The sequence below is a fragment of the Podospora pseudocomata genome, assembly GCF_035222375.1.
Source record: "Podospora pseudocomata strain CBS 415.72m chromosome 2 map unlocalized CBS415.72m_2.2, whole genome shotgun sequence".
NCBI classification, from domain to species: domain Eukaryota; kingdom Fungi; phylum Ascomycota; class Sordariomycetes; order Sordariales; family Podosporaceae; genus Podospora; species Podospora pseudocomata.
This window is the reverse complement of record NW_026946366.1, coordinates 48,523-75,842: the sequence shown is the minus strand read 5'-3', so window position 1 is coordinate 75,842 and position 27,320 is coordinate 48,523. Positions and strand designations below refer to the sequence as shown.

Sequence of the window (27,320 nt, the reverse complement as noted above, 5' to 3'; positions counted from 1 at the left end):
GTGTATTTCCCCTTGCCTTTCCTGTCTTCTTTATCGGACAATCCAATCTTTTACCTATAACCTACACCTATACCCAGCCGTAGGCCGTTGACATACTGCAGGTACGTGCCAAAAATGTTGATCCTTACGAATTCGTGTTTACCTACTCTTTTGCTGTCCTTTTTGACCCAAGCTTCGAAATGGCCAACATGTCATCCTTGCTTCCCCTCCTCGTTGGTCTCGCCAACCTTCCATCAGCCTATCAGGATTCTTCTGGGATCTGCCCTCCACGGATGGCAAGGTTTCCCCATCATCATAGTCCTTCTCTGCAACACAATCCTCATCTTTGAGTAATCCCTCGATTTCTGATGCTTCAAATCGACGCCCATTGTCGTATACCGGCGGGTTATTTCCGTCCATGAAGTACGGCCGGGGCCATGAGTCCAAGCTCTGATCTGAGTATCGCTTTGCGACATAATTATTCATGCCCGGTTCTCGTCGTACGAAAAAGGCGGTCTCCCCTCTTCTGGATAAAATGTATAGGCTGCTCGCAGCTTGAATTAGTCTCTGCTCAAGTTTGAGCGCTGCAGCCCTCGTCGAACACATCGAAACAGATAAATGCCTGGTTCCGGGAGAGAACGATGGAGTTTAGCTGTGCGATGATTTTCCAGCAGATTCTTGTCCCAGGGCTGCTTCCAGTGCCGAGTTGAACTCTTTGGTCGCATCCTGCGCCCTGGCGATGACTTCTTTGCTAGCTCGACTACCGTTGTATTTTCATCTTGTACAAGCACCGCAACGTAGCGTGTGCTGCCATCGCAGCCCGAGATTCTTCTGAAAGTTGAGCTTTCACCGCGCCGCCAGCTCGAGGTCAGCCGATCGTTGCCATCGGATCTAGTACAATGTCTACTCACACATTACTTCCCTCCATTATAATTGTGATTGCAGGTGTGCATGATCGGTGTTCGGCCGAATGATTATCCGAATCACCACCTGCTCCCCGTCCCGCGTGGTTTTGATCAAATCGAATTGAAATCATTGGCTTGACTTTAAAGATCGATCTTAGAGGTTGCGTGGAGCGCACCTGACCCATTATGAAGACCACTTCGCTTATCAAAATGCTTACAGCTGGTATATTCCCTTTCGGCAGTGCCTACGATATGTACGTGAGACAGGGTTAGGGATATATCATATACATGAAAAGATCTTGCTCTGGCCGCTCGAAGAGGATAACGGAGTTGGCCTGGTTTGACTTGATGTTGTCACACTCGCGATCATGTCAGCCCTTTAGATCATGGCATGGGTGTGTGAAACCACAAGGACATTCTACCCACAGCGTCAGTCGGCTGGTATATCTCTACCAATAATAGGCACCTACAACGTTTGCGGGTCGTCAACAGCGCAAGTCTGCTGTTCAATCCTCTGTAGCTCTTTCGGTCGGTATTATTACAGCAGGCGTCCATTTCTAATAGACCGTCTTGTATCAGTACTCCGATAGGACTGCCTACCCCGTCGCAGCACGCTGGGCACAAACAATCTTCGCCTTCTCTTAGACTGGTATTGGCAAGTCAGTCATCGTCTTAGAAAGTCCTCGTATCTTCTAACAGCGCGCTTCACACCCTACACAACCACACAAAACAGTAGCTAAGTTTCCCGGGGTATCATATGGAACTGCAATTCCCCAAAGGCCATCCTCGTTGGTCAAAGTTTCAAGGTGTGCGCCCCTTTCCAGCCATGGTGGCAGATGGCATTCCATGTAGATGGATGGTGCATGTTCGCCGTATGTGCCCCTGTGTTTAGAACAACCGTGTCATGCATTTCTTCAGAATGAGTGCCTACCTACCTGCGGCCTCCCGATGTGGCACATGCTGACATGGGACTGACCGATGTAACCCACCTCTTATTTTTCCACATATGACAGTATTGCCTATCAGAGGATGGATATCAGCTCTAAAAGTCCAAACGCGACTCAGCCCGTTGATGTTGTGCTGATTTAGGTATCTTTCGGGCGATGTTATCAAATCACGATGCTTCCTGGGCTGTCGAGTGATGGTGGGTGGTACGGTAAGACATGCATGCAACTCGCCTACTTCTCGGGGCTGTCCGGACCTCCTGAGAGCTGAAGATAGATTTCCGTGATAAGTAGGTAAGTAGTCACCAGACACAGACATGTGCTTTCCAAAGCCAAAGGGACCCTTGCCGTATGCTCAAAATGATGTAAAATACCATGACGACGCCGACACAAAAAGGCCAAACAAAGAAAATCCACTACCTCGGCTCGCAAGCTTACCAGCGAAGCAAGAACTGCAGCCTACCTTCAGAGAACCTACTCAACGACAGCACATTCCTAAGGAAGAAACGACTATCTTGCTCGAATACTCAACCCTATATCCCACGGTTCTCCATGTCCAACACCATACCCCAAAACCCACCACCACCACCACCTGTTAACGAAAAAGTCCCCCCAACCGCAGAAGACCATCTCAAAACCTCCTGCGGCAACCTCATAACCTGGCTCGGCGGACCCTACGCCATCCTCCTCCAAATCGCCTCCCCCAGCATCGCCCTCGGCTCCTGCACCCACTCCCGCTTCCGCACCCACCCCATCTCCCGCTTCCGCCGAACCGCAGCCTTCATCATCGCCGTGGTCCACGGAACCGAGGAACAACGCAATCTCATCTGCAATGCTATAAAAAAACAGCGTTTGTCCCCCCCCCACACCTTACCTGTCCCATCCCTGCTAACAGGTCAAAAGACTCCCACATCTACGGCCCAAATTACACCGCCAACGACCCCCTCCTCCAGAAATGGACAGCAGCCACCCTCTTCGTTGCTGGCCAAAAAACTCACGAGCTGTTTTCGATTGAGAGGAAACCCATGTCACGGGAGGAGAAAGAGGTGCTATGTCAGGAGTTTGGGAGGTTTGCTACCGCGCTGGATATGCCGCTGGAGATGTGGCCTGGGTCGTTGGGGGAGTTTGAGAGGTATTTTAATGAGGAGTTGCAATCATTGGAGATTATAGAGGCGAGTAAGCAGGTGGCGGATGTTTTGCTGAGAGGGATGGAGTTGCCTTGGTTTTTGATGTGGGCTTTGCCGGTTATGAGGGTGTTGATGGCTGGTTGGTTGCCAGAGAGGTTTAGGGTTGCTTTCGGGCTGCCTGATCCGAATGGGTGGGCAGTTTGGGGGGCGTATTGGGTTGTTGTCCGGTTGATATGGGGGCTGAATTGGCTAACGCCTGAAGGGGTGAGGGTGCTGGTTGAATCGTGGATGAAGAGGGACATGGCGACGGCGGCGGAGGATATTAGGGTGCATGGTCGGTGGATGATATGATACAACCTTCTCTTATTCGTGCGGTAAGATCTCCTACTCAAGAATGTCGACTCGGTCATGTGCTGGATTGTTTCGGTCCAAAAGTTCGATACCCTGTTTGGTGTAGACCACAATCCCCCGCTGCGGCTCGTCCACCGCATAAGGGCCCAACATTTCTTGTACAAACCTGTTAATCGACAAGCCAAAGACTTCTGGAAACACTGCGACTACTGGTGATGGTGGCGGAGGATCCCAGTGCTCTAAATCCAGTCCAAAAGATTTAAGCACTGCGCACCGTTTCTCCTCCCCGTCCTGTTCGCTGCTCCCTTGTTGCTCGAGCAGAGGTACAAACTTGTGAAAGTCATCCGGGAAGAGTAAGCTGGTGATATCGGAGAGACTGAGGAGCCCGTTTTGTTTCGAAGCCATGTCCACCACCAAGTTCTGTAACCGCGGGATAAAGAGCGGCGTGAAGGGGTCCTCTTGTTCTTTTCCGAAAAGCGCGACAATGCGAATAGCGTCTTGGTAAAGTGATACTGCGTGTTCAGTATCGACCTTGAGCTTGAACTCGGTGTCTGCACCATAAGCCAGGAAGAGAACCCAGATGGGCAAAAAGGTCAAATTGCGCTTTTGTCCGTTGATTTGCATTCCGTTCACCTGACCGTACCCACACAAGGTTGTCCAGACCAATACCTCCCACAGACTTGAGATCCTTCCTGAAAACCGATCTAGTAAATGGTAGTTTTGTTGCCAAGTGACTGGGAGATTTGGTGATGCCCCATCTCGTAGGCACATGGCCATTGTCTTCAGAAGGCGGTCATACTGTCGGAGTTCAAGTTGATTCCAAGAGGGTTTAGTCGATGCCAGTAAAGTGTCAAAAATACGCATTAGTAGGTGCTGCGGCCCAATCTTCTGAGCAGCTTGAACAAGTGCCCCTCCCTTGAGCACCTCGGGTGGGGTTAAGAGCTCTGGCAGCCCATATTTCAATGCCAGGAAAATGATGATATCAGCAACAGTTCGATCCTCCTTATGTGAAGCAATACGGCATGCCGCTCTCTTTCTCCAAAGATACGACCACCCATAGTCCGTTGGCCGATAAATTCCACCCCCCGAGACCTTGAGTCGGGATGAAAGAAAGGGAATTTTTTGCAAGTCTAGAAGCACATCTGTCACAATGGATGTGTTCATGAAATCATGGTACCATGCAACCTTGAAGAGTCCAAGAATGTCGGAGTGGAGGTGAGATTCTTCTATCGAACTTGGATCCGGTTCTGTCATCTGCTGAGCCACGTAAGATCGGCTAGTAAACTGTGTCATATTGAATCCGTGGGTCTGAGCCTCGATAACTTCACGGACCTGTGTTTTCGAAAAGAATTCGATGAGGGAGCGGTGTGTAATTGCAACTTGTTCAACTCTTCTTGTCGGTATTGGCACGTCCGGTTCGTCAGCGCTTGATGCAGTTACGCTCACAAGTCCTCTGCATCGTCCGTTGACTTGCTTCCGACATCTCCGTAGCCTTTCTTCATCTTCAATAGTCTCTGTTTGGCGTAAACTCTTGAAGAGAAAATTGCAATCTGATTCATACTCATCCAGAAAGGATAACTGATGAAGAAAAACGTTGGATAGTTCCCAAGATGTCCGCTCCAAGCAAATAGCTAGAGTGAGCATAGCCCTACGCCTGTCAATAGGGTGAGCCTCTGTCTCAATTGCGTTGAATATGACTTGAAACAAATTCTCGAGTTCTGTAGGCAGTCCATCGATCTTGGCCTCCAAGTCTTCGGGGTTGTCCTCCTGAAGAAGACCACGCTCAACAATCCGCAGGACCAATGATACCCACAGCAGCACTCCTTCTGCCTTCTCAATGATCTTCTGACCCAGATGGAGGGTGAGGCTGTGGTCGACTGCCGAGGACAAGTCTTCATTCTCTTCGAGCGTACTCTTCACATAACCCATAATGTCCAAACTTGTAACCTCGTGTAGTCGAAGCTTGGGATACGATGAGAAACGCTCTTGGAATAGCGGAAGCTCGCGACTTGAAACGCAGATCTTGATGTTGTCGGGTCTGAGCCGTGTCCAACCGAGAAAGGTACGAACCAAGCCAGTGTCATCGCCTTCGAACTCATCCAAGCCGTCAATGAAGAATGCAAATTTTCGGTGTGTAAAGACTTCGTCTCGCTCCATTATCTCCAGGAAAGCATGGCGCGCTTCAGCGTCAGTCAATTGAGCATTGCCACCCTGCAAACACAGTTGCCAAAGTGATGGGACAATTGATGGGACCAGCTCAGGGCACTGTTTGAAGACCGAACAGAGAAGGGATCGGTAAAGACCGGAAAACGTTTTTTGGCCAACCGAGCCACCTTTCCAGAAGAAAAAAGAGCACTTGATCAGTGCTTTGCCTCCAGCCCACCCTTCAAGCATATTCTGAACAGCAGGGTGCTTCAGCAGATGCTTCAACAACGTGGACTTTCCTGACCCTGGCTTTCCGAAGATGTGGAAAATCCCATTACCTTCCAAAAGCCACGATGTTAGAGCCTCCCGAGACACCTTGCGATATGAATCTTGAACCTCGGTGTAGCGTAGCCACTCTTGGGCCTCTAAAGATTCCAAATCTCCCAATAATGCTTTGGGGTCCACAGCCTCGGAAGCATCTACTAGCCAGTTGAAAGTCGTTGCATGGGCCTCGGCGATATTTTCAAGTCGATCAGACATTTTCTCGAACCCAATGGAGGATAGGAGCTTGGAAAGAGCAACGCTTTCAAAGGCTTGCCCGCAGAGCTTCAGTAAGCTGTTCAACCCCTGAAATGAGGTCGAATCAAGTTTGGTTTGGGTGGTAGAATGCAGCTGATGCAAATCGTGCAAGCTACGTTTGATGACAGCGAGCTCGTTTGTTTGACATTCACCACTTGCCGCAATGACCCCCAGACGTTCCAGGGACTTTTCACTGCACACCATCAGTCAGCTAGCTACTCATGTTTCGTGGTAGGATACGCGGCTTGGACGAGAGTTTACCTCGTTCGCTGGGCAATTTCCAGCTGCAGCTGATTTCTGCATCTATCCAACCGCGCTTCCAACGCCTCCTTTTCGCCCCTTTTCATCATGTTCCTCAAGGCGATGACGAACACATGTCTCTTTGAGCCTGGCTTTCTGGCCCTGAGAGTCTCCAGTAGGCCAAGAAGCTCATCCGATAGACGCTCACATTCGTCAACAAGCGCAGCTAACCTCGCCTCGTCCAACTGAGAGTTACCTGCAAGCCGAGAACCTTTAATGTTTGCGACGACTGTCCTAAAGTTGATAGTAAGAACCTCAGCATTGACATTGGTAGCAGTCGTCCCACTTGTGGAACTTTGAACCTCGCGGGCAGCGGACACAATCTTGAAGCCGAAATCAACAAAGGCGGCAACATTGGCAACCAGGCTGATGGACGTGAGGGGATCCATGTTGTCTCATCCGGGATGTTTGACAACCCAGCGTGAGTATCGCACATGCGGTGATGCTTGACAGGTAGAGGTCATCCGTGGAGACTGGCGGGGAAGTTACTTGCACGACTGAGGCACATGTGGTTCGTTGCATATTCAGGCAGAACACAGTGCCCAACACCCCCACCTGCGCCCATGTTGACCTCCTACTGCGAATCCTCAATGTGGCGCAGCAGCCTCGGTTGGTTCGACCTTAATTCTCCCCACCAATCATCTGCACAGGTACATAACGCTTGATACTGAACACCAGACTGTCATTTCCAGGGAAATCTGATGCAGATTTCGGAAGACATACTGCCAAAAACTGAGGAAGATTTCTCTCCCGATCTTCTACATTCACACCTCAGTCCTCCAATGAACCTGAAGCATGTAAGCGCCGACAGAAAATAAAAATCGAAAATAAAACGGGCTGTAGCAAATATAGGTACTTCGGTACATCGAGCGTGTATTTTCAGGCTCTCAGGAGAAAGAATCATGAAGCATGACTTTTTGCATATCTGGACATTTACCACACCGATTTCTGAAGCCGAAACCAAGATCATATGTATGCTATCGCAAGGAATGCGATTTGCTGAGGATTCAGCTGAACGACTGGATTACGCTTGGATGTCAGTGCGCGTTTGTGCTGGACTTGGCTCATCACTGCGGCACAGCCCAGGCCCTCACCTCAGGTATATAGTCGTTTGCTTTCTCTGGCCTACCCACAAATCTCGGGTATTGGGATCTTTGATGTCGGGGCGATATTGTATAGTCCTGTAAGATCTAGACAGCTTTTGGGATACCGGCGGTAGGGGGCTGAGAAGCTGAGGTGTAAGAGAACGAAACGATGGGGCAAAACGACGGCCTCCAAAGGGACATCTTCATGCACGCCAGCAAAGCAAGACCAATGACGATGCTTCCAGTATGCGCAGTTGACGCCAACCGCTTGGGGCCAACGTCAGCAGAATGCCCGATGTGCGGGGTCGTCGACCTTTGGAAACAGCAACAATCGAACCTACCAAGTTTTGCACTACGCTTCTCAACAATCACTCGGGGCAAGTAATTCTTGTCTATGTCTGAGAGCTTATCCTGGTTTCAGCTACTGATTTGTTGAGCCTACTAGTTCCGTCCGTCTCCCGCGCACCTGCTCGGCTTTTCCCGCTGTCGAATAGTTATACGGGCAGACAACAGATTCCTTTTTGACTGCAAAGGCCTAAGGCATATTCGTGTTTCCACCGCTAAACACGTGAGGCAGCCAAAGAAGCCTCGCAAAACCTTGCATGACCTATTCTTTATGCTACGAGAGCTGAGCTCGGCGGTTTTTCGACAATGCGCCTCCTGGAACGCAATAATACCGGCGATATCAGTTTGACGGGTGACATTCCCGACGACCAGGTCCCACCGTATGCCATACTTTCGCACACATGGGGCGACGAAGAGGTCAGCTTTAAGGATATAACGGACGGTACACACAAGAACAAAAGAGGCTACTCTAAGATCCAGTTTTGCGGAGACCAAGCCGGGCGTGATGGACTGAAATTCTTCTGGATTGACACATGTTGCATCAATAAATCCGACTGCGATGAGTTTCAGGAGGCTCTCAACTCCATGTTCCGATGGTACCGCAATGCGGCCAAATGCTATGTCTATCTCACAGACGTCTCAACCTACCAACAGGACGCCGACAGCAATCCCGGTTGGGAATTGGCTTTTCGGAAATCCAGATGGTTCACTCGTGGGTGGACCCTCCAAGAGCTTATTGCGCCAACAGTTGTTGAATTCTTCTCCAAAGACCGCAAGCGCCTAGGAGATAAGAAGTCTCTCGCACAGCATATTCATAACACAACTGGCATTCCTCTACGAGCTCTCCAAGCCAACAAATTGTCCGATTTCAGCTTTGACGTACGTATGTCGTGGATTAAACACCGCAGTACGACGCGCGAAGAAGACAGGGCTTACTGTCTATTCGGTATCTTTAACGTACAAATGCGGCTTCTATACGGCGAAGGAGAAGAAAGAGCATTTGAGCGGCTGCGAGAGGAAATTAGCAAGCATGATCGCTGTCTGTCCAGTCTGCATTCTACCGACCCGCGCCTTGACAAGAAGCGCATCGAGGAGGCAAAGGGTGGGTTGCTTGATGACGCCTACCGCTGGGTTTTCGACACCCCCGACTTCCGCGGTTGGCATGACCAGTCAGAGAGCCGCCTTCTCTGGATTAAAGGAGATCCCGGCAAGGGCAAGACCATGTTGCTCTGCGGCATCATCAACGAGCTGGAGGGTGCCATTGTTGCAGAGGGGCACTGTCGCAACTTGGCCTATTTCTTCTGTCAAGCTACCGACTCGCGCATCAATAACGCCATTGCCGTGTTACGCGGCTTGATCTACCTTCTTGCCCACCAGCAGCCACGTCTTATCCCCCACATACGCAAATACACGGATAAGGCTAAATCGCTCTCTGACGCAAATGCGTGGTTCGTCCTCTCGGATATTTTGGGGGGGATGCTAGGAGACCCGAACTTGAAGCCAACCTACCTGGTCATCGACGCTCTGGACGAATGCATGGATGACTTGCCAAGACTTCTTAAATTTATTGTCGGGATGTCATCTACGTTTCGTTGTGTCAAGTGGGTCGTCTCTAGTCGCAACTGGCCGAACATCGAGGAGAGCCTAGAAGCCGCGGAAAAGAAGATAAGGCTCAGTCTTGAGTTGAATGAAGAGTCTATCTCCTCCGCTGTCAGCACATATATTCAGCATAAGATGGATAAACTAGCGCGGCTAAAGAGGTACGACGACAGAACAAAGAACGCTGTTCAACACCACTTGACCCGCAACGCAAACGACACATTCCTCTGGGTGGCTTTAGTCTGTCAAGAACTTACGAATGTTTCACGATCGAGGGTTCTCACCAAGTTGAACACGTTTCCACCTGGTCTTGATTCTCTCTACCAACGAATGATAGATCAGGTTCGCCGCTCGGATGAGCCAGATCTCTGCAAACAAGTTCTGGCGGTCCTCTCCATTACTTACCGGCCTATCATGATACAAGAGCTAGCGGTCTTTGTGGATATACCCGAGGGCATCTCCGACGAACTGGAATTCATGACAGAGATAGTAGGACTCTGCGGCTCTTTTTTGACCCTTCGAGAAACCACCATCTATTTCGTCCACCAATCCGCAAAGGATTTCTTGTTGAGAGAAGTAGCTTATGGGGTTTTTCCTTCCGGGATAAAAGACATACACCATGCCGTCTTCCTGCGATCGCTACACGTTATGTCCGGAACATTACGACGCGACATCTACAGCCTTGGCGCTCCGGGATCTTCCATCGACGACGCCAAGCTACCCGATTCAGACCCGCTGGCCGCAGCACGCTATGCTTGTATCTACTGGGTTGATCATCTCTGTGACTGGCAGGCGAGTGACGATAGCAAGCACCCAGATATTTTCCAAGATGGTGGTATCGTCGATGGCTTTCTGAGACAGCATTACCTCCACTGGCTTGAAGCACTTTCACTTTGTAAGAGCATGCCGCAGGGGGTACTTTCAATGGCAAACCTCGAAAGTATTCTTCAGGTGGGCTCTACCCAGTAATAGTATCATTTCATTAAGTGGTTCTAACAGGAGATTAGCACAGGTCGATTACGTCTCAATTACCAAGCCTTGTCGCTGATATGCGTCGATTCGTGTTATACTGGAGATGGCTTGTTGAGAATTATCCTCTTCAGGTATACGCTTCGGCACTTGTGTTTAGCCCTACCCGAAGTATAACAAGAGGCCTATTTAGGCAGGAAGAACGGAAGTGGATTACTTCGGGGCCAATTGTAGAGGATAATTGGAATGCGTGCCGGCAGACGCTCGAGGGGCATCGCTATTCCGTCAACTCGGTAGCGATCTCGCCCGATTCGAAGTGGGTTGCGTCAGGATCACACAACTACACCATCAAGATCTGGGATGCGGCCACGGGGTCATGTACGCAGACGCTCGAGGGGCATGGCCGTTCGGTCAGGTCGGTAGCGATCTCGCCCGATTCGAAGTGGGTTGCGTCAGGATCAGACGACAAGACCATCAAGATCTGGGATGCGGCCACGGGGTCATGTACGCAGACGCTCGAGGGGTATGGCCGTTCGGTCACGTCGGTAGCGATCTCGCCCGATTCGAAGTGGGTTGTGTCAGGATCAGACGACAACACCATTAAGATCTGGGATGCGGCCACGGGGTCATGTACGCAGATGCTCGAGGGGCATGGCCGTTCGGTCACGTCGGTAGCGATCTCGCCCGATTCGAAGTGGGTTGCGTCAGGATCAGACGACAACACCATTAAGATCTGGGATGCGGCCACGGGATCATGTACGCAGACGCTCGAGGGGCATCGCCATTGGGTCACGTCGGTAGCGATCTCGCCCGATTCGAAGTGGGTTGCGTCAGGATCAGACGACGACACCATCAAGATCTGGGATGCGGCTACGGGGTCATGTACGCAGACGCTCGAGGGGCATCGCAATTCTGTTCAGTCGGTAGCGTCTTCCCTTAACTCGACGCTGATTGCATCCGGATCAGATAATGCCAACCCCCCATGCTATGGAATAGACTTAGACAATAGGTGGATTACGAGGCGCTTAAAAAACTGGCTATGGTTGCCTCCGGAATATCTGCCAGAATGTTTAGCTGTAGTGGCATTAATGGTTGCTATTGGCTGTTCTTCGGGGCGCGTCCTAATTATGACGTTCACGACAGACAGCTAAGCTGATCTCTCTTTCTATCTCTCTCTCTCTTTTTCTATCATAGCGTGACACAGGAGGGGTCTGGGGGTCTCCATTAATTTATAGCCCGTTATAATAGTCTAGATCCTTCTAGATCCCGCCTCTTTCATCAATTCGAGTATCCTGTTTCGTCCTGAAGACAGGTGGCTCCACAACACTTTGTAGACACGTTATAAAGTTATGGCCCACTCGAACAACTCGAGATCGAGTTAGTTGGCCTGACGTAAATCTAAGCGCTACAGCAAGCTTTATTCGGTCGTGTGGAGCAAAGTTCTTACGCATAATAATACTCTTTCAACTAAATCACGAGGTAATTATATCTCAAGGAGACAGCACAGGGGTCATCATATATTTCTTAGACTACGCTACTTAGAGAAAGAAAGCTGAGCGCCAGACCAGTGCTATGACGTTCAGCCCCATGTTGGGGGGTCAAAGATATACTCTGTGGAACGTATGAAGTCATTCCTTCACACATGGGCGACGTGGCCTTTCAGGGAAGTTCTTCAAAAAAGGTGATCAAGATGACACTTTCTCCTTTGATGACGGAGTATGGCTCATGCGAGGACATCATAAAAAATCTTCTTAACTTCCCAGCCGACATCATTTGACTTGCTAGAGCTACCCAACATTGACGAGCTAACACAGAGAACTGCCGGATATAAGATTAGCCATCCTAATACCAAGTGCATCAGAAGCGCCATAGCTTATGGAGCTGCTAACTACCACACACCCACTCCAACTGGAGGTTAACCACGGGGTCTGGCGAGGAGGCTGGCGAAGGCCCAGACTAGGAGCCTCAGGATAGTGGCCGGAGCATACAAGGCTACACCAATCAGAAACTTGGAAACCGAAACCTGGGTGCCACCACTGGACCTATACCTCAACGAGAGACTGGCAGACTTTGAAGCCTGGCTACAGAACTCGTTCTTGCACAGTGGGCAAGGACCAGATGCATAAAAGCACCCACCAGGGCAGCTCGTCCAAGAAGCGTGCAATAGGATATACCGACGCTTCCAAAAACGGAGGCAGGCCGAAGACCCATCCACCCGCAGGAACCCGCGGTCATTGAGAGAGCTGTCATCACCATCAACCAGTGGATCAGCCAGCACCAGAGCCAAAGTGAGAGCTAAAGTGAGAGCCGGGGAGAGACACAGGGAGAGAGCCGAGGAGAGACCCCAGTACCCACGACAGAAGCACCACTCTACCAAGCATGGGAAAACCGTTGGAGAAAGCAGGTCGAGGGCCGACCTGCCAGGATAGCGGATGAAGGACCATTAGAAATGCTTTTCACAGACAAGACGTGAAGAGACATAAGGATTTAACCAAAGCCCAGAGCTCTCTACTAGTCCAGGCTCGTACAAGAGCAATAGGTCTACGAGACTTCCTATTCAAGTAGCAAGTCCCAGGCCTAGCTACTCCCCATTGTACTTGCGAAGAAGGTCGTGAAACAGTCGAGTACCACGTTATATAGTGCCTAGTACCACCGAAGCCTAGAACCTGGCCAACAAATATTATCTGCACGCACCGAGATCTTAGCCTCGTACTATAAAATATAGGGTCTCGGAACCGAAGGCTGTTAGGAAAGGTTCTGGGCTAGCTGATAGATTCTGGCCGCTTGATGGAATATAGCTTAGCGAGAAACCTGGAATTTAAGTAGGAGGATATATTGATAGGGGAGGAAGAGGTGGAAGCGGCGGCTAGAGCGGAAGTCGAGGACAACTGATACTCAAGGCCTTGCTGGGACCTTTCCTTATTTTGCAATTATCTGGCTTTTTCAACAACTGTTTCCTATATATTACCGATATAGGTTTTTCACCCGGCTCCAGGCACGGTTTTTTCCTATATAAATAGTATTAGTAGGACCGACACACTCTTTTTAGGGTAGAACGGAGTAGGAATTATAATAAATATAAAACGGAACTGTAGTTAAGATAAGTAGTACGTTGGTTTATATGACGATTCAACTAGGCCTTTGCCTTGATTTGCAAACTAGGTATTCGAACTTAAGCTGGTTAATTTGGACATTTCGAAATCAAACACATTTTTCCAAGCTGAAATTGACAGGGGGGTAGGGTGGAAGAGGCAGTGGTGCTGCTCCTAACTATACACCCCACCCAAGTCCAAAAGCGGCAATACATTTCCCTTGACCGGGGAGAACACTGGATGACCAGTAAACGTAACAAATCCGATCACCCCTTTGACAGAACCAAACACAACTTGCTGTAAACACAGCTAAAATGAGCGCTTTGTCCAGGAGAGGTGGCAATAGGTGGAGAAAAGCAGAGAGATCGGAGCGGTTATCATAACGCAACCAACACCCAACAAGTAACGAAAACTGGGCCTTCATACCACCGTTCATACCTGGTATTCTACTCTGTTAATCTCCAGATATCGGGCCTCATGGGGAAAGATCAGAATCGATAATCTGCTCGGACTCAGACCCTGTCTGTTACCAGCTGATGGTGCGAGAGCTGAATAAGTGGCTGCATATGTTTTTTTAGCGAAGGAATTAACATATTCCTAAAGCAGTAGACATGCTTATGGAACCCGTTATAAATCACTTGGCATGATGAATACAAACAGCATCTTCCAATGATACTCATCTTGAACGTGATGTCGTCGGTCCGATGACCCTGGTGAGATAGCGTGTAGCTTACTACATTATGCCTATGTACCTAGCTCGCCTTGTTGCTGAGATGTGATGCCATCCTTGCAACTGGCTTGAGGACTGGCGACCGAGAAGTATAACTACAGCCTCACTTGTCCCTCCCAACTTCTTTACCAACATCGTAAACAGGTAGATAACCATCAAACACGCATTCTCATCACTTCCAACACCAATAACCCACGCAAAAATGAAGCTCTCAACGCTCCTCCCTCTCTTCCCACTTGCCACAGCCTCCGCTCCGGCCTCACCAGGCCTCTCCTACCTCGGCCACGCAAGCATCGCCGCCTCCGCCCCTTTCAACATCGGCTCCAGCACCTTTGGCAGCCGTACCGTCTTCCCCCTTGCCGGCGGGACATTCATCGGTCCTCTCTTCAATGCCACCGTTCCTGCCTATGGAGTAAGCACCTAGCCTTTCTTGTCTTGCCGTTTCATGCACCCTGACAAGGTTTCTTCTATAGGGTGACTGGGGTCTGGGCAATCCAGTCGCGGGCAACTTTTATGTCGACGCTCGGTATCAATTGAAAACTACCGATGGCGTAGACATCTACGTCTCGGCCAACGGCCCGCAGCAACCTGAGGGTGTGTTGCATACCAGGGTCAGGTTTGAGGCTGGATCAGACACGCCGTATGGGTGGCTGAGCGGAATTGTGGCGGTGGGGATTACTACGCCGGTGGTGGACGAGGATGGGCAAGTGGAAGGAATCGAGATTGATCTTTGGAGGATGACTAGTCCGAGTACGATTGCGGGCAAGGGGAAGAAGGGGAAGAAGACGCGGAGGGTCTAGATGGCGGGTGAGTGTGAGAAAGTTTCTAGCGGCATGCACATAGGTTAGTTAGGTACCTGTCCATTACCTACAACTTCCGCTTCTCCTCCTTCTTCCACTCCTCAAACTTCCTATAAACATCTTGCCTGAACGTATTCTTCAAATCCGAAAGACTCCGCACATCAACCGGCATCGCCGGCTGTATCGCACACAACCCGCAAAGCCCATTGCTCCGATCAACAAACCACGCAAACGACAACCCCCCACCCCAAGTCAAAGTCCTCTCCCCATACCACCCATCCACCCCCTCCAAAGTCAACAACCCACCCAACCCATGTCCAACCTTGACCCCCTCCGTCCCAACCCTGTAGAAGATGCCAGTAGGACCATCAAACACCCCCCTCGCATTCTCCTCCCCCTCCGCCCCAATCTGATCCCTAAACATCTCCTCCACCGTCTCTTTCCTCAACAAATTTCCATCATTTGCCAACAGAGACCGAAGAACTTTGATATACCCCTCAGCACTCATAAACATCCCATGCCCACCAAAATCCCCCTCACTCCGCCTGTTCATATCCATTGTCACCCCCACAACAGCCAACCCCAGCCCTTCCGGGTCAGAGGGGTTAAGGTCGACCATTCGAGATCTGGGTTCATCACCCTCGACGGGGTAAAACTGGGCATCTTGTGCTGGGATGCCAAGTGGTTTGCAGATGCGCTCCTGGACGTGGTGCCCGACGGTGGTATTCGTCGCTCGCTCGAGGATACGCCCTGCCCAATCGAGGTTAGGTCCATAAGACCAGGATGTTCCGGGCTCAAAGATCAGCGGGTAAGCGAATGCTTCTTCTACTGGGCGACGGTGGCCTGGTTGCAGGGGCTCTTGGTTCTTCTCGCGCCAGGCGGAGAGGTAAGGGTGGAGGAAGTGATATGCCAGGCCGGAGGTGTGGGAAAGTAACTGGCGGAGGGTGATGCGGTTGGTGGGAGGGGTGAGGGTCGCGCCGTCTGGGGAGAGGATGGGTCTGTTGACTAGTTCCGGGGCGAATTGGGAGATTGTGTCTGGGGAGTCGAGGGAGAGGTGCCCGTCGTCTATGGCTTGGAGGGCGGCGATGGTGGTGATGAGCTTTGTTGCGGAGGCGAGGTAAAAGATGTCGTTGAGTTGGTGGGGGAGGGATTCACCGGAAAGAAGGGTGCGTGAGCCGGCGATGTGGTTGTAGGTGAAGCTGCCGGTGGTGTTGGTTGCGCAGATGACGACGCCGTTGATTTTGGAGGCGGAGATGGCGGTTTGGAAGGTGGGTTCGATAGTTTGGTTGGCCATGGTCTCAGTTTCGAACACAAGATTGCAGTGGCTATGGGTAATGATCGTGAAAAAAAGCAAGTGTGAATTGTGTTGTTGATCTCTTGGCAGATAGAAGGCCGAGTAGCCACCCCTATTTATGAACAGGATGGTAGGGTTACTGGTGAGAGTGCTTTGAACAACCAAAAGAGCCATTCGGGCTTTGGTCCAATTGCTTTGCAGGATATGGCTTCAATGGTTACTCGCCGTTGACTCATCGGGGGAATGCAATGCACACTTTGATGCGAGGAATGCGAGCCTATCAGGTGTAAGTCCACACACACTAGCATCGTGAAACAAGGTGAAGGTTTGCCATCTGATCTCAAGAAGATATCTATGTTGTGGTAACGAGTAATGAGAATAGATCCTTGAATTGGCGTGTAGGTAGCTCCTGGAGATACCTCTCTCTCGTTCCTTGCCAACTCCGCTCCTATTCTTCCATCTCATCCAACAAAAGCCCACCGCCCACCTGTCTCACAGCATCCATGCTCAATACAGCTTTCTCATCTCCATTCCGGTCGCCGGTTTGGCCAAACTCACATTAATCCTACATCTCAACCTTCTGCATGGCTTCGACGGAATCCGAAGACCACTTTGATGGAAATCTCTAGCCAACTTTGGGGGGCCAAGCACGTATTGGGGAAAGAGAATAGGTACATGGGTCAAGCAGCTTGCCGCATTAACTTACGGCGGCTCACTTCCCATTGGGCTGGCTGTCCCAGCGGGATGGTTCAGCAAATTCAGGCGTGCCAGCAGAACACCCAAGCGTCACATTCGCAATGCAACAAGGCGCCAGTAAGGCAGCTTGTTTCTTGCCTGTTACCCGTGAATTCTCCTCTCCCATCTCCATCTCCTTCTTCCTCCATTCCATTCCACATATCATCTCACACATTCTCCAAGTCCACCTTCACCTTTCACAATGACCACAATCGAGGCCGAAGAATACTCCCTCAATCAGGAGATTGTTCAATTCTTTGCCTTGCAGTCGTCGTGCATCTCCTGAGTTGGTGCTCGTTGGTGCTGACAGAGAAATAATATCTGTGTCAGAAAGACAGCGATTGCGATAGAATACGCTCATCTTGTGTGTGAGATACACCCGGAAGTCTCGGTTTACTGGGTAAACATTTCGGACGGGCTTTCCAGGTTCATTAGTCCATTTAACGCCAGGGTCCGAGCATGCGATATTCCCGGCTATAAGACCAACCAATGCACAGGTTGGATTTTCCGATGGCTCAACGACGCCCGGAACGGCCCCTGGATCATGATAATCGATAATGCCAATCAAAGTAACGATATGCCATGGATAAATGATATCGCGGAGTTTGAGAGCAGGCTACCCCGGTGTTCTCATGGGACGATCGTCTTCACCACTGAAGGCAAGAGCATGGCTTCCAAGCTCCTAAAAGGAAACAAATCTGGTATTTTACTTAATGCGGTTCTTTATCCATAACGGAGTCAGTGGAGCTGCTTAAAAAACATTTTGACGGAAGAGTTGATCAATACAGCGAGTCTTGTTTGGAGTTAATCTCTGACTGGCTGGGTGGTATGCCATTGTCGATTACTCAAGCAGCCGCAACTGCAAACATTGACAAAACCACCTTTGGGGTTATATGGAAGCGGCTTAAAGTCATTGCGAACACTGGAGCAGGATGGTCGAATCAGGAGATGAGATTTTATCTGTTTTACAGGTCTGCTTCGGATTTGAGATGGCAGACATGTGTTGGTCGGGCCCAGAGGCGATCCCCTTTTGCACTCGATCTTTTCTTCCTGATGAGCTTCTTTGGCACGAATTCGATCCCAGAAACACCACTGCTAGCTTACCTTTTCTACCGGGACTCTTCCGACGCTCAAAACCAGCAGAAATCGACACTGGAAAACATCCAGGAATTATTTTCCTTTCCGAAAAGACTCTGGGGGCCCACTGAGCGTGCCAGAGACACGACCCAAGGCTTTCTCTCCTTTGAACACCGCTTCGCCAACAGAGGCCAGACGTGGGGCGCGCTTATACAAACCCCAGATAGAGGAGGCTCTGGCTGCTCTGAACGACTTCTGTTGCCTGCATAACGACCATGATGGATCGTTCAGGATGTACTTGCAGGTGCAGCTGTCGGTCCAAGAAGGCTGCAGGACCCACGCAATTTGGAAGCCCTCCCGCACTTGGAACATGCAGTAATGTGTGTCTCGGCAATACTTCCGGACGTTGCAGAAGGAATTAGCATGTTGGACCAGACTGACTGTGGGAACCTCTATCACCACTTCAGAAGTCTGGAAAAGAACGCTGTGGAACTTATTCCCAAGAGCTGTGATGCGAAGCTGGCTTGTGCCAGTTTTCGGTACAAGTATGGTCTTTACTGCCTTTTCTATGGGTTAAGAAGTGCTGTCAATCATGGGACCAAGTCGAGGATATGTTCCGAACGTCAGCCGAAATTTATCAAGAGGTTTTGGGCGAGAGGCATCCTCGCACCCTCAAAGCTCGACACCAAGCAGAACTTGCTCAGATTGAAAGACAGAAAGATATTGGTGCCCGCGCCGAGCTTGACAAGATCAGAGATCTGGTCTGCGATCAACCAAATGCGTTTCCTGCTGCTCTCTGGGACGACATGATGTGGGGAGACCGGATTATGCTCAACATCACCTATCGTCATTATGAAAACTGGGTCATCGCAGCAGGAGAATTTGCCATGGCTCTCAAAGAGTTGGGTCGACTTCACGGGTATGACATTGACCAGGTGCTCAGAATTCTGCAACGAATGGTTGTCTTCTACAGACTTTGGATGCAGTCGGGAGAGATCAATGGGTGGACAAATGTCCGGGACGCCTTTCGAGCCATTGACACATCAGATATCCTCTCTAATAACGACCCCTTCAAAGCACCCCGTGATGCACCCTCGATCAAGGTTCTTTGGCAATTCAGCAAGAACATTTACTGCATCCAGCCAGGTAACACCGCTGTCATTGACATGCCGCGGGAACCTGTGTCTTCCGTGCTTTCGGAATGGAAGCATTCTGAACTCCATGAGCCCAAACGGCGATACTGCCATCGGGACCAATCTAAGATCGAAAATCATTCAGCCACTGGTCTACGATAAACTCGAATCAAAACTCTGAAGAGACTGCTCCTTGTTTCTATAATCACCGACGGTGATCCTTCAGGCGAAGACAAGGGCGAGTAGGCAAACGCAATAGTGGAATGCGGAAATAGGTTGGTGGAGGCCAGGTATCCTCGCGACAGTAAGTGGAACTGTTACCCTGGTTCTTGTCTTACTGATCGTACTAATGACAGTAACAGGTGTGAAAATCGTGATCGGTCCCCCATATCTCCGATTCTGCTTTCATACATTCCATTAGCAATACCACAGAAGTCCTTGACTGCTCGCACATATTTGCAACCTTCCAGGCCCTGAACGAGTGGACAAAATGAGCAGGATGGAAGAAGCTATTCAAGCCCTCGAGAAACAACAGATAACTGTGTTTAAGCCCGCAAGTCCCGAGTACAGACACGCGATTGCCAGCTCGAACCTTTTGCGCCGTTTTTCGAGGCCTGCCTGCGTCGTCCAACCCAAGTCAGCCACCGAAGTCCAGGCGGTCATCAGCCAAGCGCGCGAGAAGAAGCTCAAGGTGACAGTCAAGTGCAATGGCCATTCTTACGCCGGTCACTCGACAGCTGTCGAGGGCATTTCTCTCGACTTGCGGGACATGAACAATGCATCGTTAAATATGGACTCCAAGATCGTCACCATGGACGCTGGATGCCGGTGGGGCATGTTGTATGAGACGTTAGTCATTGGGAAACACGACGGGTTTATCATCAACGGGGGGAGATGCCCGACTGTGGGTGTGAGTGGTTTCATCCTCAGTGGTGGGCTTGGTCCGTTTACCCGAAGCTTCGGGATGGGGTATGACACGCTTGTGGAGGCGAAGGTTGTAACAGCTGATGGGAGGTAGATCACGGTCAGAGAGACGTCCAAAAAGGGGTCCCCGGAGGAAAGGCTGTTTTGGGCTCTCCGAGGTGCTGGCGCTGCCAGCTTTGGTGTTGTGGTGCGGATGAAGCTCAGGGTTCGGAAGCTGAGCAGCTTGAACGGATTTGTAGTGGCTGGGAGATACCAGTGGTTTCCCACAGGCGGGATTACTGATGACGTCGTGAAGGTAATGAACGCATTCTACCTGAGAAACTGGCCGGATAAGATGACGATTGACTCGGCTTGGATATGCGACCTCAGATAGTCAAACAAGGGCGGCGTCGGATTCAATATCTCTTTCAACGGCAGCAAGAGTGAATACGACAGGACCATCGAGAAGCTGCTTCAAGTTAGACCCACAGAAAATGATCCTGTAGAGGAGGAATTTAAGAGCTTGAAGAAGCAGCTAAAACGAAGGGCGCTTGCCTAGAAGTCGACACGGTATCTGTACGAAACCCTCGCAAGTCAGTGGTTGGAGGAAATGGAGCGAGCGTATCCACAGAACAAGACGTACGAGCTGTACAGCTCCTTTGTTTTCGGAAATGATGACAAGGGCACCATAGAGAAGGTTACTGACACGATTACACGGTTGATGTTGATGGCGACTTTCCGCAAAGAGTTTGACGGAGAACAGGTCAACTTCCTCGTCACATGGATTCACTCAGGAGGCAAAGCAACAAAGAGGAAACCGACCGACTCCACCTTATTCTGGCGGAAAGCAGTGTTCCACGCCTATGTTACGATCGAGTGGGTAGACAAGTGGATGGAGGTAGATATGAAGCTTTTCTTGGCCAGGGTGAAGAAGGAGCTTCGGCCGCTGTCGTTTAATGGGACGGCGGCATTCATCAACTTTCCTGACCGAGACTTCCCCACAAAATTCCACGAGCGGGCATATTATGGGGAGAATCTCGCTGCACTTCGAGAAGTCAAGAGAATGTGGGATCCGCAAAACTTTTTTGCTTGGGCCCAGGGCGTTCGGCGTCCAGGTGATCCTGAGGAGGATAGGGGACGTGGTGATGAGGATGACGATGAGGCCAAGGCTGATAAGCTGGCTGCCGAGCAGTGGGAGAAGCAGGTGTGGGCGGTTCCTGAGACAAAGGATATGAATGCTGAGTTGAATGAGCTTGCGGACTTGGGCTATGATGACTTCTCAGATTAGGTAGTGGCCAGAAAGTAGTTAGGGAACTATAGAAGAGTGAGAAAGAGGCTTTTGCAATATAGTTCCGACCGAAGGTCACTGAAGGAAGCTTTGTTGAGTGTCGAGACATACCTCAAAGTAGCCTATGTGGAAGTGACATGATATCAGCCCATTAAGGGCAAACAGATGATCAATTATTTTAGAGTCTTAGCTGTCAGACAGGGATATCACTTCTCCCAGCCCTAAAACAGTGTATAAGTCCGCCAGCAGTACCCTAACACTATTTCCAAAAACTAACCTTGCCCACCCAACTCCCCTCTCACCATCATCCAGACCATGGCCCACCACCAAAACACGTCGAGTTAATGATCGGGTTGAAAAGATACCAACTGACCGTCTTCCCAGCCGAGCCAGCAAAGTCGCACTCAAAATCCCCCTGAGCTCCAACTTTATCTCCCCCATCGCCCGCATGCTTGAACATCTCGATCGACCTCTGCACCACACGGCGAACATCATCGATACCGATCATAGCGAGGGCACCTTGGGGGTAGGTGACATGGCAGCCGAACGCGCAGGTTGAGTATTTGCCAATCTCCCGGTGAAAGTCTCCGACGATGGTCCTGCAAAGCATAAACGTTAGAGTAGCAAGGTTAGAGTCTGACTTGACTCACCAGTCCATATCGCCTCTGTTCAAACCATCTTCACCGCCACCACCAGAATCAGGCGAAAGGTTGTCGAGCATCGTCAGACAGTCATCGACCAGAGAGGTGCTGAGGTAGTTCAGGTAGGTCGAGACTCCACAGTGGTGGCCGACGGGGCTGTTCTGGGTACCAACGTGGAGGGCATTGGTTGTGGCTTGTGTGGCTGGCGCGGCTTGAACTTCAATGGCTAGGAACGCGGTCGCCGCGAGGCTTAGGTTGGAGACGTGCATGATGTCAGCGGCGAGAGTGATTTTGTAATTTTGGCGATGACTCGGTCTGTTGATTTCTGAGTGTGACGGAAAGGGACTGGGTAAATAGCCCAGTGAAGCGATTTTCGTACATATAAATACACGTGGAAGCTCAAGCTAGTCCACTGAACGATGCGTCGCTATCTCAAGATGGCCACCTCATAACTGCGCTCTGACGGACAGTGGTTTGAGTTTGCGGGCTGTGTAAAGAAAATGGGGAGATCGCGGCCGTGAAACGGGCCTTGGTTTGCTCCAGGGAAGTGAAGGGTGGAGTACGGCCGTGTCACAATCTCACCGACCTTCCGACATTGGGTGACTGTTGTGATATGTTGCTCCCGTTTACGGTCAGCGAGCGGGGTGTGGTTTCTCAACAGCCTCACCTTTGCTGGCAAACGAACGGACCTTCCACATGCCCCCCCGGTCAGTTGCGGGTACTTTCTTCGGACGTCTTGAGCGCGACATTGCATCTTGAGGTGCGTACTGAAATTAGCTTCTAGAAGGTCACCAATGTCGGCTTCTTGGAGCATATCAACTGGAGATTCACAACCATGGGGATTTGATATTAAATGCAGAAACTTCAACTTGACCACGACGGACATGTTGAATATCCCCATGCTCGACTACGGGCTTTCATAGAAGATCGCATGTTACCAACATCAATCACATATCAACGGCGAATTCGGTGAAAGGCGAGTGTATGCATTTTCACAACTGAGCACATCCATTCCATCAAGGTTGAAGATCCACCGCCTGATTCATTTCATGATCTATCTCTAGGTCTATAATTCAGAGCAACCAACCTGCTGTGCTCAGGCACCTGATTCCCAGACCCCTGTCTGCTCTGGACCTGCCAGGACCAAACAGCGAGGGGATTGAAGCCGGCCAAACAGTACCTAGTGAAGACCTACGTCACAAACGCAGGTCGTCTGAAGTATGCCTTTTTCTATCATTCAAAGTAGTAGCAAACCATAGTCATGGCCCTGGCGGAGAAGTGCGTGTGGCAGTTGTTGACAAAGCCACTGCGGCAACTCAGGAACAGCGCTCAGGTGTTCACACCTTTCAAAAGTTTCACGTCAACAGCATGTCCTGAATCTACTGCATGTGTTCGTGTATCACAAAGAAATAAGCGGAGACTGTTCACAGTTCAGTTGGATTGGGAGAAAACACGTTGAGATGTAGCAGTGTGGTAACCCTAACCCTGTTGTTGTTGTGTCATGGGACCCATAAAAGGGGCTCAGGGGCTCACCCCCCTGTAGTGGAGAGACAATGATTTGGGCGGAAGGTGACCAAGGAGCAAGATTGCCTCCATTTCTACATTTGCAGTATTTTTACTGAAGTGTATGGTCCGCTGGAAGTTGAGATAGGTACCAGGTATTTTCCTGGCCTAGAGAGAGAGAGAGAGAGAGAGAGAGAGATCTATTAGCGTCCAATCGGGTCGAACTGTGGCGCGTGGCCCCGAGGGGTCACGTGCTCGAGCCTACCTCGCCTGGCCCCCGTTTGGGGATGTGGACGGCCCAAGCTTCTAATACTACTGCTAATACTAGCTGACAGGGCGTTTCGCGTCACAAAAGAGAGTTATTTACAAAGGAGAGAGAGGCCTGCCTGCCTCAGGGCTCTGGTCCCCGAGGGCTTACGGCTCCTCTGTGGTTCCGCTGTTTCCTCAGGCCATTACAATCTGGGCCTGGTCACGTGTCCTATTCTTCTTCCTCCGCTGGGTCGTACACTCCCGAGCCTTCCACCCACTCGGCGTATTTCTTCCAGTCCTTGCCCAGGAGCTTATCCGGCCTCCTGAGCGCTTTTCGCATTTCGCTGTTCAGAGTGCCCCTGGCCCGCGCCGCCGGGCACTCTGCGAAGTGCCCGATTTCCGTGGGTCGGCCGCAGCGGCAGGTCCTATACGAGTCGTGTCCGAAGCGTAGGTGGCACTCCTCGTAGTCTCCGTGTCCCGTCCTTTCCGCCAGGAGGTGGTGTAGGGTCTTTCTTGCGAGCGTGAGCTCCGGGGGGGGTCGTTTCCCTGGTCCCGGGATCATTAGCTGGGCGTATCGCGTCGGCCTGTTCGCCAGCCACCACGAGTTCCACGCCTCCCTCTTCAGTGCCCTGGCCTTTGCCTTGACTGCGGTCAGGGCGGGGGGGGATGTTGGGTCTGGGAGAGCCCCCCCGAGGCCGGCCTGAACGTCGGCCTCCTCGTTCCCCTGGATCCCCATATGTCCTGGGGCCCAGTGTACCGTGAGGGGGGCAGGTGGTGGTCCTTCCACGCGTATCCTATAACCCTGAACGCCTCCTGGGAGTTGTCCGAGGGGCGCCCTGTGATGCCGTATAGTACCGCCGAGTTGTCGATGAAGAGCCGTACCGCCGAGGGTCTTGCCCCCGCCCTGATGTATTCGCGCGCCCACACCACCGCGTGTGCCGCCCCAACCGCTTCGCCGTCAAAGGCCTCGGATTCCCCGAGCCTTCCGTGGTTCTCGTGTAGCTTCTGCCCATCCTGGTACGCCACGTAGCCCCAGCCCGTCCTCTTCGGTAGTCCTCGTGCGGGGGCTGCCTTCGATCCGTCACTGAACAGGTGGATCTCGTCCCTAGGGGCGAGGAGTGTCAGTTGTTCGTGGAGTCTCTTGCCCAGTTCCTTGTTTTCTGGTCTTGGCAGAGGCACCGGGTGCCGTAGGGTCCACTGCACCAGGTGCGGCCTGGGGCAGTCGGGGAGTAGGGTCGCAAGTGCTTCCAGTCTAGTTTGCTTCTCCGAGAGACGCCTCCGGGGGCCCCTCCTGGGTGGCTCCGGCATCGGCCGGGTCCGGAGGACCAGTGGGTGGCGGGGGTCGAGGCTCTTGAACCGTGCCGCCATCGAGATTCTGGCGTGGGCGAGCGCCACTTCGGCGGGGGTCCTGCTCGCGGAAGATCGCCCCCAGGGGGGTCGTTCTCCAGACCGGGACAACCGCCCTGGCCGCACATTTAAGTGCCCTGTTGACCGCATTCGTTTGTCCTCCCTGCCTTACCCCGGTGTACCACGTCGCCGCCCCATACGTCGCCGTAGGTACGACCACTGCCCGGACCGCCTCCGCCGTGGCTCTTGGTGGGGTGCCCCGGACCACCTTGTTAAGCCCTCGCAGGTGGTTCGCTATTTTCAGTGCCTTCGTCGCCCACCGATTAGCGTGGGCTTTGAAGTTGAGTTTGGGGTCCAGGAAGAAACCTAGCCATCGGACCTCCTGTTTCGGCGTCACCTCCGTATTGCCTATCCTTACTGCAGGGGGAGTTGCGCGGCTCTTCGTAAGGTGTAGCAGCTCACACTTGGCTGGGTCGAACTCGACGCCATTCCTGGAGCCCCAGGCCTCCGCCTTTTCGGCCGTAGCTTCCAGTATTGCCGCACACTCCTGTGCGTTCTTGCCTACGGCCAGCAGTCCGAGGTCGTCTGCGTACGCCGACGCCCCGGCCAGCTCCTTGACCAGTGGCTGTAGGAAGAGTGCGAAGAGGACCGGGCTGGCAGGGGACCCTTGTGGGAGTCCGCACGCCACTCTCCTGGGGGGGAGGGTGCAGTCTCCTAGTCTCATGGCCGAGCTCCGGTGTGACATGAAGGAGTGTACCCATTCGCAGACATTCAGTGGCCAGCCCTGTTGCCTTAGTCTCCCTGCTAGCCTATTCTTTCTGACCGCGTCGAAGGCGCCCTGCACGTCCATTGTCAGGAGCGCCGCCGCCTTACCCCTTCCCCAGGCTCTCTCGACGTCGTGTACAAGGCACAGAACGAGGTCCTCGGCGGACCTCCTCGGGAGGGACCCTATGTGGGTGGGGCCAAGCACTTCTTGGTTGAGTGCGGTGAAGCCTATCCTTCTGGCTATCAGTCTCTCAAGACCCTTCCCTATACACGACAGGAGGGCGATCGGGCGCCACGCTCTGACCGTGGTATAGTTGTCTTTGCCCGGTTTCCTAAGCATTACCGTTTCCGCTTTTTAAACGGGAGCGGGTGGTGTCCTAAGAGGAGGCACTGTCTGAAGAGGGCCGTGATGTTGTCGCCTACCTCCCGCCACACCTCGCGTAGTAGGTCCACCGTGACGTCGTCTGTGCCGGGGGCTGTGCTTGTGGTCCCGATTGTGCATCTCCTTGCCTCCTCCGGGGAGATCGTGTTGTCCCATTGTATGGTGTCGGTGGGTTGGGCGAGAGCCCAAGGCTCTGTGGTGTCCCCGTCTTCTCCGAATCTTTCAACCACCTCTCTCCTAAGTAGCTCTAACTTTTCCCCCGGTTCCGTATAGGTCCTATTCCCGTGGACCAGCGGAGGGGGGGCGAAGGTGTCGGTTGCCTTGTGCCATGCCGCCACTGCGTAGATGTCCTTGTTCGAGGACGCTTGCTCGAGCTTCTGTTGCCAGTACTCTCTTTTTGCCTTTTTGACCGTTGTCTCGAACGTCTTGCGCATTTGCTTCCGATCTACTTCCCCTTGTGTGGGGTCGTTACGGCTCTGCTGCAGCGCCACGCGTGCTTCCTTGCACTCCTCGTTCCACCATTGTGTGGTGCCTCCTGCTTGTCTTCTCAGGCGTCCCGCTCCCTTGATCGCGCCTACGAGGGCGTTCTGTAGGGAGCGGGCCCAGTGGTCGAGGTCCTTGGTTGTGTGTGCTACCGTCGGTACTTGTGTCATGCCCCATCTAGTCAGGGAGCGGAAGAGCGCCCTATCCTCCTCTTGGGCCGGGACGTAGGGTCTACCTTTCTTGGTTGCCTGTGGGCTTGCTGGTGGTACCGTCCCCGCCAAGGTGTAGTGGTCCGATCCGGTGTAGGTGTCCTCGTCCACCCAGGCTTCTACCCCTGTGCTTGTTGAGAGGACCAGATCAATGGTGTTTCCGTGTATATTGGTGGGTCCCTGCAGCGATGCCAGGGTGAGGCGGTTTTCCAGCCATCCAGCTATTCGTCTCCCCGCCGGGCACTCCTTTCCCGGTTGCCAGGTAGGGTGGTAGGCATTGAAGTCGCCTCCGATGATCGCTGGTCTGCCGGGGTGCCAGCTTTCGACCAGGTCGAGCACCTCGTCGTCGCCAAGTCTGTCC

General features: G+C 51.9%; 8 protein-coding genes across 8 annotated transcripts; 5 read left to right on the top strand and 3 right to left on the bottom strand.

The window, feature by feature from the left end:
• The first annotated feature begins 1,925 nt into the window (after positions 1–1,925).
• On the top strand, positions 1,926–3,501 carry QC762_204810 (uncharacterized protein). The gene is made up of 2 exons (XM_062887369.1): positions 1,926–2,678; positions 2,732–3,501. The coding sequence occupies exons 1-2, from the start codon at positions 2,204–2,206 to the stop codon at positions 3,304–3,306; spliced, it is 1,050 nt and encodes a 349-aa protein (XP_062745471.1). The 5' UTR covers positions 1,926–2,203; the 3' UTR covers positions 3,307–3,501.
• QC762_204800 (uncharacterized protein) lies at positions 2,039–6,912 on the bottom strand. The gene is made up of 3 exons (XM_062887368.1): positions 6,886–6,912; positions 6,292–6,803; positions 2,039–6,223 (listed from the first exon to the last, which is right to left on the bottom strand). Exons 2-3 carry the CDS (start codon positions 6,717–6,719, stop codon positions 3,340–3,342), a joined length of 3,312 nt encoding a protein of 1,103 aa, XP_062745470.1. The 5' UTR covers positions 6,720–6,803; positions 6,886–6,912; the 3' UTR covers positions 2,039–3,339.
• A 1,154-nt stretch (positions 6,913–8,066) lies between these two features.
• Positions 8,067–11,479, top strand: HNWD-pc11 (HNWD NOD-like receptor pc11; the record flags this gene model as incomplete). Its single annotated transcript, XM_062883304.1, has 2 exons — positions 8,067–10,310; positions 10,367–11,479. 2 exons carry the CDS (start codon positions 8,067–8,069, stop codon positions 11,477–11,479), a joined length of 3,357 nt encoding a protein of 1,118 aa, XP_062745469.1.
• Positions 11,480–14,352: 2,873 nt separating this feature from the next.
• On the top strand, positions 14,353–14,986 carry QC762_204795 (uncharacterized protein; the record flags this gene model as incomplete). Its single annotated transcript, XM_062887367.1, has 2 exons — positions 14,353–14,562; positions 14,624–14,986. The coding sequence occupies 2 exons, from the start codon at positions 14,353–14,355 to the stop codon at positions 14,948–14,950; spliced, it is 537 nt and encodes a 178-aa protein (XP_062745468.1). The 3' UTR covers positions 14,951–14,986.
• Positions 14,987–15,017: 31 nt separating this feature from the next.
• QC762_204790 (uncharacterized protein) lies at positions 15,018–16,244 on the bottom strand (the record flags this gene model as incomplete). Its single annotated transcript, XM_062887366.1, has 1 exon — positions 15,018–16,244. One exon carries the CDS (start codon positions 16,242–16,244, stop codon positions 15,018–15,020), a length of 1,227 nt encoding a protein of 408 aa, XP_062745467.1.
• Positions 16,245–19,679: 3,435 nt separating this feature from the next.
• On the top strand, positions 19,680–20,207 carry QC762_0036160 (uncharacterized protein; the record flags this gene model as incomplete). Its single annotated transcript, XM_062883303.1, has 1 exon — positions 19,680–20,207. The coding sequence occupies one exon, from the start codon at positions 19,680–19,682 to the stop codon at positions 20,205–20,207; it is 528 nt and encodes a 175-aa protein (XP_062745466.1).
• Positions 20,208–20,702: 495 nt separating this feature from the next.
• On the top strand, positions 20,703–21,380 carry QC762_0036150 (uncharacterized protein; the record flags this gene model as incomplete). The annotated part of the gene is made up of 1 exon (XM_062883302.1): positions 20,703–21,380. One exon carries the CDS (start codon positions 20,703–20,705, stop codon positions 21,378–21,380), a length of 678 nt encoding a protein of 225 aa, XP_062745465.1.
• On the bottom strand, positions 21,161–22,653 carry QC762_204765 (uncharacterized protein). Its single transcript, XM_062887365.1, has 3 exons — positions 22,031–22,653; positions 21,492–21,979; positions 21,161–21,406 (listed from the first exon to the last, which is right to left on the bottom strand). Exons 1-2 carry the CDS (start codon positions 22,288–22,290, stop codon positions 21,685–21,687), a joined length of 555 nt encoding a protein of 184 aa, XP_062745464.1. The 5' UTR covers positions 22,291–22,653; the 3' UTR covers positions 21,161–21,406; positions 21,492–21,684.
• Between the last annotated feature and the right edge of the window lie 4,667 nt (positions 22,654–27,320).

Excerpts from the sequence above, each read along its gene's own strand:
- QC762_204800 (XM_062887368.1), bottom strand. The coding sequence starts at position 6,719 with ATGGATCCCCTCACGTCCATCAGCCTGGTTGCCAATGTTGCCGCCTTT. Across the intron at positions 6,224-6,291 it reads GAAATTGCCCAGCGAACGAG|TGAAAAGTCCCTGGAACGTC; the intron begins GTAAACTCTCGT and ends GATGGTGTGCAG.
- QC762_204810 (XM_062887369.1), top strand. The coding sequence starts at position 2,204 with ATGACGACGCCGACACAAAAAGGCCAAACAAAGAAAATCCACTACCTC. Across the intron at positions 2,679-2,731 it reads CAATGCTATAAAAAAACAGC|ACTCCCACATCTACGGCCCA; the intron begins GTTTGTCCCCCC and ends ACAGGTCAAAAG.
- QC762_204765 (XM_062887365.1), bottom strand. The coding sequence starts at position 22,290 with ATGCACGTCTCCAACCTAAGCCTCGCGGCGACCGCGTTCCTAGCCATT. Across the intron at positions 21,980-22,030 it reads AACAGAGGCGATATGGACTG|GACCATCGTCGGAGACTTTC; the intron begins GTGAGTCAAGTC and ends TATGCTTTGCAG.